The sequence below is a fragment of the Gobius niger genome (genome assembly GCF_951799975.1).
Source record: "Gobius niger genome assembly, chromosome: 1".
Lineage (NCBI taxonomy): Eukaryota > Metazoa > Chordata > Actinopteri > Gobiiformes > Gobiidae > Gobius > Gobius niger.
Window position 1 is genome coordinate 35,471,581 of NC_136852.1, and position 14,902 is coordinate 35,486,482.

A 14,902-nucleotide genomic window follows, 5' to 3' on the forward strand; every position below is an offset into this window, starting at 1 on the left:
GAATATATTACTTTTTAATGGACTAGAGGAATGGATTTGGTAAAGATGTCCGTTTTAACGATCATAATAAAAGGCTGTGGTCCTGCCATTATAAAGGGAGGGGGGACACTGGGAGTCACTGTCTGGTACGTAGTTTCTCTCCTGACAGTCCTGTCTGCTGTAGGTAAGTCGTCCGTGTGGAAGGGCACGGTTCTGGACCAGGTTCCCGTGAACCCGTCTCTGTACCTGATCAAGTACGACGGCTTTGACTGCATCTACGGCCTGGAGCTGTTCTCCGACGAGCGCGTCATCAACCTGGAGATCCTGCCCGACAGAGTGGGTCAGTATCACACTCCGCTTCACTGGACTTTAAACCCTCAAGTCGCATGCAGATTTGATCTGCTTCTCCAGAGGTAAAATATCACTCTAAGCAATATTATTGAAGAGGGTTAGCTTAACTCAAACTCCAAAACTTAAAGGTGCACTATGCAACTCATCAAAGATTGTTTCTGGAAAAAGTGAGCACTCACACTGCCTTAGCCATTTTTGGAACAGTTATGGTAAATGATTAGTGACAGTGAGCGCTCTCTCACTATGTAACAGATCTTTGACGTGTGGAGCACTTTCACTTTACCGAACAGCACAGTGTGTTTAGCAAAGACGGATGTGGATGTGGTCTGTCTCTGCAGCTCAGGAGGTAATAATGTCCTTTCTCTCTTTTTATCACTGTTTTAGTGGGAATTCGGCTTAAAAATGAAGTTACAGGTGACGCTGCTGCGGCCTGTGTTCTTGCTGTTGTACCATCTTTGGACTTTCTCCTGAACTATTGTTTTTCATACACATTATGTCAATGTAATTAAAATAACATAGATATCAGAAAAAGCACTGTTAAGGCACCGGTACCGAAAAGCAGGTATCGTTAAAGTAGTGGTATCGATCCCCAGCCCTAGGCATGAGAAGCCTTGTAGCACTTTAAGGCTTTCCTGGAAAAAAAAGTGTCTCAAAGTCTCTGAGACTTCTCATTAACACGACTGAAACACAATCATGTGGAAGAGAGCTTTGGTGGTTTTAATATTTGCAGCCTGATATAGATGTTTGAATGATCAAATCAATCATAGGCCAATAAATAAGAGTAATTTACTTTGTAATGTGGGTCTGTGCTTCATGGAGCTCCAGTGGGCGGGGCCTCAGTCACCTGCAGCTCTGCTCCTCAAAGGCAGGACATCAGTGTGCAATGTTTTAGCTTCATTCAGTCAGAGTTAATTAAGCCACTGTTTGCTGTAGATGTCACTTACGTTTCCCTCGCCTGGTCAGTCATCCACATGTGTTTATCTCTTCAAAAGCACGACTTTGTAAAGATTAGGAAAAGGGTTTATTCTGGCAGACACTTTCACCACATGAACGTGGTTAAATGGTCAATGGGGGAAGTACAGCACATGTATTTATCACTAATGATTTACATCGCTGTATGGATAGGGCAACATCCGTGATTTAGTGCCTCGTCGCTCAAGGCAGCTCAATGAGACGCTCTCGAGACAGTCACGTGACCAGCTGTTACTGCAACAGTGTGAGCAGTCTGCTTCATCACTCTAAGTCTTCAATTTCACTCGGCCAAAGCTGGAGCTACCCTGGATAAGTCGATGTAGGCCTTATTGTTGGTGTGCATACTTAACCAGTCAAAAGTTATTTTAATACTATTTCTATAGTTGAAGACGTTAAAGGAATAGGCCACCGTTTTTATATACTAAGATATGTTCTTACCTCACTTTAGTCGAGTTAATATATCCCTTTGTCCGCGCGCTCTGTCACGCAAACGGAGCACATACGCAGCCTCTCCCACATGTCATATAGCTCTGAAAAAGCTCACGATAGAAGCTACCAAGCTCTTCCACGTGTTCCCTATTTAAATAAAGTTACGTGAAGTGTTTTCATGCGAAGTATATTTACACAGAAATGTAACGTGTCGATTTTATAAGCAAATAAAAAGGGGGACTATATTGTGAGGCGTAATGATACGAGGAGTAAAACGTCCGCGCAGTAACTCCTAAAGGTTATTGACGGAAGTGAGCGGGGGAAGTCTTTAGGAGTTACTACGCGGACGCTGTGCTCCTCGTATCATTACGCCTCACAATATAGTCCCCCTTTTTATTTGCTTATAAAATCGACACGTTACATTTCTGTGTAAATATACTTCGCATGAAAACACTTCACGTAACTTTATTTAAAGGTCCTATATCATGCAAAATCGACTTTTTGGAGCTTTAAGCCATGTTGTTATGCTATTTCCTTATCAAAAACACCCCCAGAGTGGTTTGCGGCTTCATTCACGCAGCTCTCAGTAATCCTCCTGAATCCTGCTCTCTGAGCAGCTGCTCCTCCCTCTCCTGGTGAACGGCTGAGTGTTCAGTTGTGTCGTAACAACGGAACGGAAGTGCTCGACGTCTGTAATGTAATGTCTTAATTCTGTGCTTACGGCCTGATTTTAATTTGTAAAACAGCTTTTTCATTATTTCTGTCGTAAGAGAGAAACAAAGAGTAAAAAATGAAAAAAAAAAAAAAAAAATAGAAAAAAAAAAAGGATGTGCCCGAAGTGCTTCCAGGTCAGCTGTGGCCAAAACAAACACATCGCTTCTGAACAGATCAGTCATGTTTGCGCTGCAGCTGTGAAGATGGAGCTCGTTACCTACTCTGGACACCTGTTTTTTATTCTTAACTAACGATAATGTCACGGACGGAGAAAAAGAAGCGCGTTTGGCTACGAGGAAGAGGAGTTTATATTCAACCCTTTTCAGGAAGAGGACACACAGCTGTTTTTTTCTCCGGGATTCAGCGACTATCAGCCAAAATGGTGTTTTTCTGTGACTGTCTCTTATGGATGTTTGGTGAACCTTCGCCAGAATCAAAGTGGATTAACTTTTATAACCAACGCAAGTCCCATAATGTAAACAACGATGGAGCAGAGGGTGCGTCAATCCAAACGCGGGTTAGCTTGTGTGTTAGCATATTAGCATGTGTGTTAGCCATTTATGAAGCTGTGTTGCAGATGTCAACTCCATATAACTGCATCGTGAAGTAACTTCACTTATTGTTGTTTATTTATATTACGGTAAAGTTATATGTGCGGAGAGAGGGGGCGGAGTTAACTGAATCGAAGCGTTGTGTCTTCCGGGTTTGAAAAATACCTCCAGAAAACACTTATATTTATCACAAAAATGAGTGCTCCATAATGGTAGAGGTACAATATATCATATAAATGCCTATACTTAACTTTGGAATGGCTAAAATAGCATGATATAGCTCCTTTAAATAGGGAACACGTGGAAGAGCTTGGTAGCTTCTATCGTGAGCTTTTTCGGAGCTATGTCACATATGGGAGAGGCTGCGTATGTGCTCCGTTTGCGTGACAGAGCGCGCGGACAATGACCAGACGGGGATATATTAACTCGACTAAAGTGAGGTAAGAACATATCTTAGTATATAAAAACGGTGGCCTATTCCTTTAAACTCTGAATGAACACATGGGATTATGGAAGAGATGACTCCATATTAGGGTTGTGCCGATGGACGATGTCATCGTCCATCGGCGATGGATGAGCAACATCACGATGGAGAGCCACCATCGTGATGCCACGCCCCCTCCCGTCAAAAACACACACTGGTCTTCTGTAGGCCTTGTAAACCTACAAACTTTGCAGGGATTGCACTGTAAATTAAATCACTGATGTAACTAATATGCACGCTAGCGTCAGTAGCCTGGCAGAAGCCACGATGTGTTGGCCGTAATTATTAAAGTAAAGACGCAGCTGCTCTGTTTCTGACGCGCGGGGCTCTCTCTCTCTCTCTCTCTCTCTCTCTCTCTCTCTCTCTGCAGCTCAGAGTTTAACAGCGCGTGGTTTTGTTTTGCTTTGCTGCGTATTGAAACTTAAACCGTTTTAAAATGAGATGGCTCTCACATCGGAGCTAGCTGAGCGCGTGGACTATTCTCACGAAGGACCGAGGAGGAAAGAGAGAGGAGAGAGAAAGAGGCGGTGCAGCAGGAGTTAAGAGGTTAGAGCACACGGACCGGGCGGCGCGTGGAGCGGCTTCAAAAATGTAGCTACGACGCAAACTTCAAAATATTGTCCCGTTCACCCACTGTTTCTTAAACATTACGTTAAAATTGAGCAAATGCAAATAATAAGCTCCGATTTACATTTGTATTAGTGTGATAAGAGCCTTGGAGTTCACGCTCTGAATGAGTCGTTCTCCTCTCAGACTTTGCGCACAAGTTTTAACACATTTCTTTTGCAAAAGTCGTGTCCGTGACTCTGTTCAAATCATGTTTAGTTTAGATCCATTTATGCTGCAATCTCACATTTTCCTAACATACATAGTAATATGCAGCATATATAGGCTATGTAAATGTCTATGTAAAAAAAATGCTTATAATGAGAAATGGACGATATCATCGTCCATCACGATGGTTCACTGTAAACATCGTCAACGGCCAATTAAGGGGACATCGCCCAACCCTAATTCATATCTGTTTTATATATAAAATTCTCTTTATTCTTGGCCTTTTCTCCATGAGCTTCATAAGGTCCTTGTCCCTGAAATGGTTTAACGTCTGTGAAGTCCAAACCATTTCAGTGACGACATCCTGAAGCTCATGTGCAAAGCTGAAATCAAAACAAAAGAAGAATTGATTTCACCTTTCTCTGAAATATAATTCCAAATGTGTTCATTCATAAATGAGAATCTACAATGTAAATAGTTTGAAGATAAAAGAAAAAACTAAACATAAGCATTTCTGGACTTTTGACCTGTGTTGATCTGTTGTAGCCTGGCCTGCTCTCTCTGATATTGCACACTGTTATAGCCTGGCCTGCTCTCTCTGATATTGCACACTGTTGTAGCCTGGCCTGCTCTCTCTGATATTGCACACTGTTGTAGCCTGGCCTGCTCTCTCTGATATTGCACACTGTTGTAGCCTGGCCTGCTCTCTCTGATATTGCACACTGTTGTAGCCTGGCCTGCTCTCTCTGATATTGCACACTTCCAGACCGTTTAATCTGTGCCCTGTCAAACTCCTAAATGTGGGGTGTGGTTTAGCGCCGCCTTGTCTCCCAAATAAGTCATTGTACATTGAAATAGTGTTCAGGTGTTAGTCCTGAGCCGCTTTGGGCCGACCTGAGCAGCATGTTTTTGGAGCTGGGGGAAATCGTAGCACCCGGGGGAAACCTGGCTGGCTGACTTCAGTGCTCCTCTGAAACAGTGCACCACGTCCTGGGTTTGTCCCTGTTTCAGAGCGTGGTGTCCTGCACTGGTCAGCTCCTCCTCCTCTTTCTTGCTCCTGCACAGCTCCCTCCGCTCCACATTAATCTTTCACATTCTTTTCCTTTGACCCTTCCTTGTTTCCTGTAGCGCCCCTTGTGACGCCTCCACTGTGCTGCAGGTGGGGGGCTCTGTCGTAGGTTGTTGTGGTTTGGTGCTGATGTCTGCTGTTTCTTGGCCCGCAGCGCCGGCACGTGCCTCGGACTCGCTGCTCGCTGACACCATGATCGGGAAGGCGGTGGAGCACATGTTTGAGACGGAGGAGGGTCCGAAGGAGGAGTGGAGGGGGATGGTTCTGGCCCGAGCGCCCATTATGACGTCCTGGTTCTACATCACCTACGAGAAGGACCCGGTGCTCTATATGTACCAGCTGCTGGACGACTACAAGGAGGGAGACCTGCGCATCATGCCCGACAACAGTACGTGTTGCCACCAGGGAATGTTAACCACTATCGGTAGCCGATCCAGGCCTTTTGAGAATATCGGATTTCATGACAGGATCGGGTCCGTTACAAAAGACAGATCCTGGATCTGCTGCCTCCAGGTTTGCCGCTGTGCAGTGGTAAACCTGCAAGCTGGAGGCACAGATTCAGGACCGCAGATTTAATTCTATCGCGAAGCTAGGCTACTATCGCTAAGCTAGGCTGCTATCGCTAAGCTAGGCTGCTATCGCTAAGCTAGGCTACTATCGCTAAGCTAGGCTACTATCACTAAGCTAGGCTGCTATCGCTAAGCTAGGCTGCTATCGCTAAGCTAGGCTACTATCGCTAAGCTGGGCTACTATCGCTAAGCTAGGCTGCTATCGCTAACACCGGCTTCTTAAAAACTCACTGAGGACAATCAGCAGCCGCTAAAAACATAACACTGGCAAAGAAAAGTCCCTTGTTTCCTTTGCTGAGCCGTCACTTAGAGATGAGCGCACTCTCGTAGCAACGCACATTGTGCAGAATAACAACATTTGATTGAAATAACACGCACTTTAAAAAATACTTTGCTATAAACTATAAAAAAGATTAAAGACCAACTTTAATGAACCATGAGGGAAATGTTGCTAATAATAAAGTAATAATAAAAAAAAATCATAATAAAATTTGACAACACAACGCAACAATTCCCATTTGGAAAAGCCCAGTATTTTTCACCAAAATTCTGAATTATAATAATCAATTAAAGATGTTATGACCTGGCGCTTTTGTATCGCGCAAGGACAGATATTTGGATATAGCCTAAGTAGGGCTGGGCAATTGATCGAAATCGCAATCTCCACTTTGGTCTTTCTTGTTCATAGGACTGAATAACGGTCAGATTTACAGCCATTTCTTTGGCACAAACAGGACCGGGTTTGGGAGTTTGGACGAGACAATGGAAGACTTTTGTGTGTTGAATGAAACTGGAGGAAAGCATTTGTTTTTGTTTGAGCTGAGGTTTGAATAAAAGATGGATCTAATTTTATGAATCAGCAAGATGTATTTCATTTATCATGAAAATATTAAACCGAAACGAAAATTGAGATCGATCAATATGGGGAAAATAATCGTGATTATTATTTTTTTCCAAAATGGCCCAGCCCTAAGCCTAAGCATACACTGGAGATACAGTGTTGTTTTTGGCCCTTTTACTTTTAGTCTTAGTCTTAGTCTTTTGGACGAAAATGCTTTTAGGTTTAGTCACATTTTAGTCATTTCAAAATGTGATCGTTTTAGTCACGTTTTAGTCAGACGAAAATTAAAAAGGTTTTTGTCAAGTTTTCGTCTGTTTCATTATAAGAACTTATAATTAATTTCGATAAGTCTTGGAAATTGGGATAAATAAAAGCTTCTATAGCGTTTGACAAACAGATTACACCACGATAGGCACTGGCAGAAGTGGCCGAATGTGAACAGGACTTTTCCCAAAAGCGCCCGCTCTCCTCGTCCTCTGATCGTCGCTTCCAGATTTTTTGTTATTTTTTTTACCAACAGCGCTGTCTGCACATACGGAGCCGACCTCAACGTGCTTTCTGCGTTCATACGCTACTGTGTTGAAAACTGTCCTGAGAAACAATACAGTCCCTGTGACCTGGATGTCAGACGCTCCGAGCAAGATGTACGCGAGCAGTGACCGCACGCCACGGGGAGAGAGAGAGAAAGAGGCGCCGCTGCCCGGGTCATCATGAGCAGCAGGCGCCGCTGCCCGGGCGCATCATGAGCAGCACGGCGCCGCTGCCCGGGTCATCATGAGCAGCAGGCGCCGCTGCCCGGGCGCATCATGAGCAGCACGGCGCCGCTGCCCGGGTCATCATGAGCAGCAGGCGCCGCTGCCCGGGCGCATCATGAGCAGCAGGCGCCACTGCCCGGGCGCATCATGAGCAGCACGGCGCCGCTGCCCGGGTCATCATGAGCAGCAGGCGCCGCTGCCCGGGCGCATCATGAGCAGCAGGCGCCACTGCCCGGGCGCATCATGAGCAGCACGGCGCCGCTGCCCGGGTCATCATGAGCAGCACGGCGCCGCTCCGGGTCACGTTTACCGTGTGTTCTCTCACTCCGCGCACAAACTCTGTGAACGATCTGACCAAAAACCTTCTCCCATTTTTGTCTCGTCTCGTCTCATTGACGTAAACTCGTAAACGTCTCGTCATGTTCTAGTCCCCAAAGAGCTCATTTTAGCTCGTCATCGTTATGTTATCGTCATTTAAAAAAAGGGGCGTCAACGAAAAGATATCGTTATCGTCTTCGTTGACGAAAACGACACTGTGGAGATAGAAGTCGTCTCAAAGAAAAGGTGTTTATTGCAGTTGTTCCTTGATAGAAGTAAAAGCTGGTGACTTCAGAGAAGGAGAGAAGTGAAGTCCAGAACTCCATTGACAGTTCCTTTTTATTTAGGTTCCTGCTCCGCAGAAACACAAACATGCTATTCAACATCAGCTCAACACTCGACACAAAACATCCGGTCCCAGGCAGAGGAGGAACACCCTGGTGCGAGGCTACAGTGTCCGTCACTAATGTCACAACAATAGCCGTCAGCCAGATGTTTCACCACGGTCTCTTAAAAAGTCCAGTTGACTTTGTTTTGTTTTTCTCCTCATCCTCTGATCTGGTTGTTTATTAACAGCACCGTTTGCACATTCCTTCATTGACACTATTTCTGCGATCACACACAGCGGTATTTCAGTGGGAAAATCAAACACTAAAGTCCCAGTTTGATCGCTGCTCAGACGAGTCGCTCCGGCTCTGACTGTGAGCATCTGACACTTTCTGACACCTTCATCGAGTTAATGAAAACTGGAAAATGTCTCGTCATCTTTTAATCAAAGATGGCTGAAGGTGATGGCATGACGATACCGCGTGTCGTGTTTGTGAGATCGTTTTATCACGACTTCTCTTTTCCTGTTACTGTCTGTGAAGTCACGGCCTGAGCTTTCTTCAGACATGATGTTGGACGCTAATGTGAGTTCCTCCTGTGCACAGGACCAGGCTCTTCAGTCCAGAGCTTTACTCTGATTCAGTGGGACATCAGTGACTCTCCCCCAGGGCACTCTGCTCTGTCAGCCGCCGCGCCCTTCTCTTTTGAAGGCCTGTCACGATAACCAGATCTAAAGTTCGATATATTGAGCCAGGAAACTATTGTGATAAATTGTAATATTGAAGACCTTACGATACCACAGAAACTAACTCTAACTCTAAAGCTTCACCCACAATCTGACCCAAAACAAGTTACACTTGTAAAATATGGTCTTTTCCTCAAAAATGTTGTTGAATAAGAGTTGGATTACCCAAAAAAGCTGAAATGATGAAAACAAAAAACAACCCGATAATATCAGGCTCAAGTCATGATGCTATTCTTTTCCTGTATTAGTTCCAAATTAATTGTATTTGAAAGCTCATGGACACAAACGGCTGCAATGGCTCAGAAATACATTAATTTTTCAAACAGTCTTGTTCACTGATGAGGCCGTGTGACCCTGGATGGTCAGATGGATGGAGTAGTGGATGGTTGGTGAATGGCCACAATGTCCCAACAAGGCTGTGACGTCAGCAAACAGGGGGCGGAGTCATGTTTTGGGCCAGAATCATGGGGAGAGAGCTGGTCAGCCCGTTTAGGCCCCTGAAGGTGTGTAAATGACCTCTTTCCGACTGACCACTTTCTTCTATGCTACAAAAAGAAGAGCCGTGTTTTCCCTAACAAGATCCTCTTCATCATGACAACGCACCATGTCCTGCTGTAAAGAAAACCTCTGCATCACTGGCTGCTATGGGCATAAAAGGAGAGAAACTCATGATGTGGACCCCCTCCTCCCCTGACCTCAACCCTGTTGAGAACCTTTGGAGCCTCAACAAAAAAAACTTCTATGAGGGTGGGAGGCAGTTTTCATCCAAACAGCAGCTCTGGGAGGCTATTCTGATCCTGCAAACAAATCCAAGCAGAAACTGTCCAAAAACTCACAAGTTTAATGGATTTAAGAATTTTGAAGCTGCTCAAAGAAGGTCCTATGTTGAAATATAACATATAAGATGTTTTTGATTGAAATAGTTTTTGATTTCAGTAAATATGACCTCCTAATGCTGCAAATTCAACAAATGACCATTTTCAGTTAATTACAAGCTTTAAAATGTATTGAAACGATGAGTTGCAGAATAATTTGAACAGTATATTTTGAGTTTTTTACTATATTTATTTCTGAAAAAAATACTGTTATCACTGGGAGATTTTTTCAACCACATTTAAATGATCATCTACCAGTTAAAGACTTGAAAATGATGCTGACTCTCATTTGAGTTGACCGTTTAGAAAATCAGTCATTGGCATAATAATTTGGAACGGGGTTTGTGGCTCAAGACCCACTGAAAACAGTTCTGAGACCCACTTTGTGGATCCACCGCACTAAGTTCCTCATGAAGTTTTCTTTTATGGCTGTAGCGAGCGCTGTAGTTGTGAAAGTGTCTGACCGAGAGGCCAAACTTATCTTCTGTGTTCTCTCCCCCAGATGAGGGCAGTGCGGAGCGCGAGCCAGGCGAGGTGGTGGACAGCCTGGTGGGGAAGCAGGTGGAGTACGCCAAAGAGGACGGCGGGAAGCGCTCGGGGATGGTCATCCACCAGGTGGAGGCCAAGCCCTCGGTCTACTTCATCAAGTTTGATGACGACTTCCACATCTACGTGTACGACCTGGTCAAGACGTCGTAAAGGCGTGGCGAAGGACTCAAACGGACTCTGAATCAGAGCCCATGTGTGGAGCAACAAGGACGTGTTTTATAAAGAGCCTCTGTGTCCTTTTTATTGGTACCATCCTTTTGTTCTGTGGTTTTGGAACAACCTTTCCTCCAGACGCAGGTTTAGTTCTGGACCTAGTCCTGGACCTGTCTGTTTTTTGACCCATTTCAAACGAGAGGAACAACATTCAAAGTGGCACAGACTTATACAGTCAAAAAATGTCAAATTCAACTTGCCTGGCTGTGAGGCAGAGGTGCAGAGTTCAACCCCACAACGGATCAGACTGAAACCAGTGATTCTGAAAGATTCTTACACTGTGCTTGAACTAGGGGAAGCTCCGCTTTTGGTCAGATCAGGGAGAATACAGTCGACTGGGATTTTGGTTGTATTTCTGACGGAAAACGAGGCTCTCTGTAAAAGCGGTTTGTTGTGTTGGGAAAGCGGCTCGTCCTGAGACCTCGCGCTGCTCACGGACTTCGATGGACGCGAGGTCTATGAAGGAATTAACGGACCAATAAAACCACAGGACTCTGCTGCTGCTGCCTACGTTTCCCATGAGCCCTCGCTCTCCTCCCGCTGTTTGTTCATATGTATCTGATGCTGACATATTTAGAGTTTATCCATTTGTACTTGTTTTTTATATCGACAAACTGAACATGCATGTGATTTAGAGGCCTTTGTTTCCTAATATACTTATTTGTTTCACTTTATGACCAAAAGTACAATGACAATGAAGAAAATAAAACTTTTATACTAAATTTACTTCACAATTTATTGGAACTCATTTGATGGTCCTCAAAGGAATTAAATTAATCTAAATAAGCTTTCATTTATTTTGAAAGTGAAAAATGGCCAAAGCAAAGGATTGACTACATAACACATTTTTATCCTAAAAGTTAAGATTTTTTTAGGCTTGTAAAAGATGGTAAAGCCAAGATGGAGCTGAAAAGGTAGAGTTAAAGTTCTTGTACTTTTGGTCACCCATTAAAAAAATTATATTGTTACCTCAATAAATGACCTTTTTATTTCCATCACACGAGCACTTCTCTGATCAAAAATGGAACTTTATTTGAGCCAAAAAGATTCAGGGCGACGTTATGCAACAAAGTCCACCTTTTTTTTCCTTTCTCTTCCATTAAACTCCTTTTCTCTCGTAGCTTGACCTTCGACCTTTGACCTTTTTGTTCTGGTCCCGGTTTCCTGAGTGGGCGGGCCTGGGTCTGCGGCTCAGCGTTCTGATTGGTGCGTTTGCATGCCTGTCTCCTGTAGTTCCTGTACGGTGGTGTGCGCCGCATGTCGACCGGCTTTTTCGTCTCGTGGAGAAGATTTTATTTGCTTTTATGAGTCGCTCTTTTCGCTGTTCGTGGCTGAAAATGACTTTATCGTGTCTTTAAAACGGTGCCAAGTTTAAAAAGTGTTGTACAGAAAACTATTCACCAATAAAAATGTTTTTTCACTAAATACACATGAAGTGAGGCGTTTATTTTAGGCTTTTGTTTGATCACTTTTTTGAACATTGCAGTGTTGTACTTCATTTCAAGTATGTTCTGTTCAATTTAAAGCTACACTGCGTAACATTTCAGTATCACAACAGTTTTCATTATTATTTATCGGTTCAATCGTGCAACATGACACATTAAAACATATAAAACAAAACTTGGATAAATATTAACCTATAAAAGCCTTAAAACTATAGACTACAAGGGCATGCCTAAGAAGATTAAATAAACCTGCAGTTTGCAGAACCAGGGAGAGCTGACTGACCCTGAGTCAAAGTGTGACATTGACCCCCCTGTACAAAACAGCTCAGGTTCAGAATCTCAAAGGTTCAAATCCAGTGAACTGAATTATTTTCCTAAGGAATTAGTTAGAGTAATCTCAGAAAAGTAAAACACAAAATCTCACAAATTTTCAAGTCAAATTCAAGATAAGATAAGATAATCCTTTATTGATCTCACAAAGGAAAAATTCACTTGTTACAGTCGGCGTTCAAGAAGATCACTCAGAGTTAATAAAGTGCAGCTGATGCAGAGATTATTGCACATGTTACTTCACAGTCTTATTGCACAGTCTGACAGCAGTGGGGATGAAGGCTTTGCGGTAGCGCTCCGTCCTGCACTGAGGGTGTCTCAGTCTGCCACTGAGAGAGCTGCTCAGCTCTTCTACAGTCCCGTGCAGTGGGTGGGAGGTGTTGTCCATGATGGAGGTGAGCTTGGCTAACACCCTCCTGTCCCTCACCTCCTCCACAGAGTCCAGGGGACAGCCCAGGACGGAGCTGGCCCTCCTGACCAGCTTGTTCAGTCTGTTCTTGTCCCGCTCTGTGCGGCCCGGGGCCCAGCACACGGCAGTGTAGTGGAGAGCAGAGGCTACCACAGAGTCATAAAAAGTCCTGAGCAGAGGCCTGCTCACTCCGAACGACCTCAGTCTCCTCAGAAGGTGGAGGCGACTTTAGCCCTTCTTGTACAGGGAGTTGGTGTTGTGGGACCAGTCCAGTTTATTGTTGAGGTGAACACCCAGGTACTTGAAACTGTCCACCTCCTCAATGTCCTCCCCCTGGATGTTCAGCGGTGTGTGCGGTAGTGGCTTCCTAGTGAAGTCGATCACCATCTCCTTCGTCTTACTGATGTTCAAGCACAGGTGGTTGCGCTCACACCAGTCCACAAAGTCTATGATGACTGACCGGTACTCCAGGTCGTTCCCCTTAGACACACAGCCCACGATGGCGGAGTCGTCGGAGAACTTCTGGAGATGACAGCTGTCCGTGTTGTATGTGAAGTCCGATGTGTAGATGGTAAAGAGAAACGGTGAGAGGACAGTGCCCTGAGGGGCCCCGGTGCTGCAGACGACCACCTCAGACTCACAGCTGCGCAGCCGCACATACTGTGGTCGGTCCGTGAGGTAGTCGATGGTCCATGCGGTGAGATGTTCATCCACTCCCGCGTCCTCCAGCTTCCCCCGCAGCATCGCCGGCCTGATGGTGTTGAAGGCACTGGAGAAGTCAAAGAACATGACCCTCACAGCGTTCCCGGCGTGCTCCAGGTGCGTGAGCGCCCGCTCCGACAGGTAGATGACAGCGTCCTCCACTCCAATGTTGGGTCTGTAAGCAAACTGCAGCGGGTCGAGGGTGGGGCTCACCACAGAGCGGAGGTGGGTGAGGATGAGCTGCTCCATCGTCTTCATCAGGTGGGAGGTCAGGGCGACTGGTCTGTAGTGGGCCGGTTCCCTGGCGTGCGCTGTTTTAGGAACCGGGATCAGACAGGAGGTCTTCCCCAGGACGGGGACCTTCTCCAGGCTGAGGCTCAGGTTGTAGATGTGGCAGAGGACCTCGGAGAGCTGGTCTGCGCAGGTCCTCAGCAGCCTGGGACTGATGCCATCTGGTCCTGCAGCTTTCCCCCGCTTCAGTCGCCTCAGCTCTCTCCTCATCTGGTCCGATGTGATGGAGAGGGGGGAGTGAGGGGGGGACTGGTGTGGGGGGGGAGGGCCGGGCTTTAATGAAAGCGAAAAGGGCAAAGAGACGAGAGAAACACTGGGCCTTCTGTTATACCACTCATCAGCTGCTCACTGTTTCAAACAAATGGATTCATTTCATGGATAGTTTTGTGATTTCAAAAAATATATATATTTTATTAAAGTTGCTTTTAATCTTATTTTATAATATATTTAGATATGTGTGACATTTGGTCTTTGGGCTGTATTTCCCTGGTGACTTCATGCACACATCAGATAATGCTGTTCATATATCATCTATAATAATCTGAAAGATTGTGATGGAGCCTCTTCATCACCGTGTTCATGATAAATCAAACACTAGATGTCACTGTTCCGCCGCAGTAGCTTTTCCCATGATGCAGTTCACCACCTCCCTCCACCTTCGTAGCGTTTTCTCGCCTCGTGTAGTTGTTTTTCTCCTGTGCAGGCCTTCATCTGCGACAGAAGACCGTGTCCGTGCATGTGCCGGTGCTGTTGAATGACTGTGCTGTTCGTGCGTGTGAACCCTGACACAGAGCGGCGTGGCCGCGCGTCACTAACTCCAGCGCCATCTTGAGTCGGTCTGATCCTTCTCGGTCATAAACGTGATGAACGGCTCACTCACAGGACTCTGTGAGAGGTACAGGCCTAACCTTGTTACGCAAATGTGCCTCAGTCCGTCTGACCCCGACCGAGAGCTCTGTCCAGAGTGTGGAAAGTACATGGATCTATCATAATGAACATATTATATATATATAGATATATATAAATATAAAGTAAAGTATGACACAGGTCAGGAGACACTTCCACCATTTTGTCTTTCGGCTGTTCAAGTTTCCTTCTAACCAAACTATTCACGCTTTAGTGTGAGAGTCAATAAATAACTCTAAACCTTTGCAAAATACACCCAGTCTTTCATGGCGCTGAGCGCCAATGCATAGGCGACCCAGGCGGC

The 14,902-nt window shown here is 45.2% G+C and overlaps 1 protein-coding gene across 2 annotated transcripts in view; it reads left to right on the forward strand.

Moving 5' to 3' along the window:
* The window catches only part of LOC306968440 (spindlin-Z-like), a 28,947-nt gene extending 18,351 nt beyond the window's left edge, over nucleotides 1-10,596 (forward strand). For both annotated transcript variants that reach the window (XM_079563789.1, XM_079563790.1), the window contains exons 5-7: nucleotides 164-319; nucleotides 5,478-5,711; nucleotides 10,256-10,596. In XM_079563789.1, the coding sequence (XP_079419915.1) occupies nucleotides 164-319; nucleotides 5,478-5,711; nucleotides 10,256-10,452 (587 nt within the window). In that variant the 3' untranslated portion in view covers nucleotides 10,453-10,596. The remainder of the gene's footprint in view (nucleotides 1-163; nucleotides 320-5,477; nucleotides 5,712-10,255) is intronic.
* The last annotated feature ends 4,306 nt before the right edge of the window (nucleotides 10,597-14,902 follow it).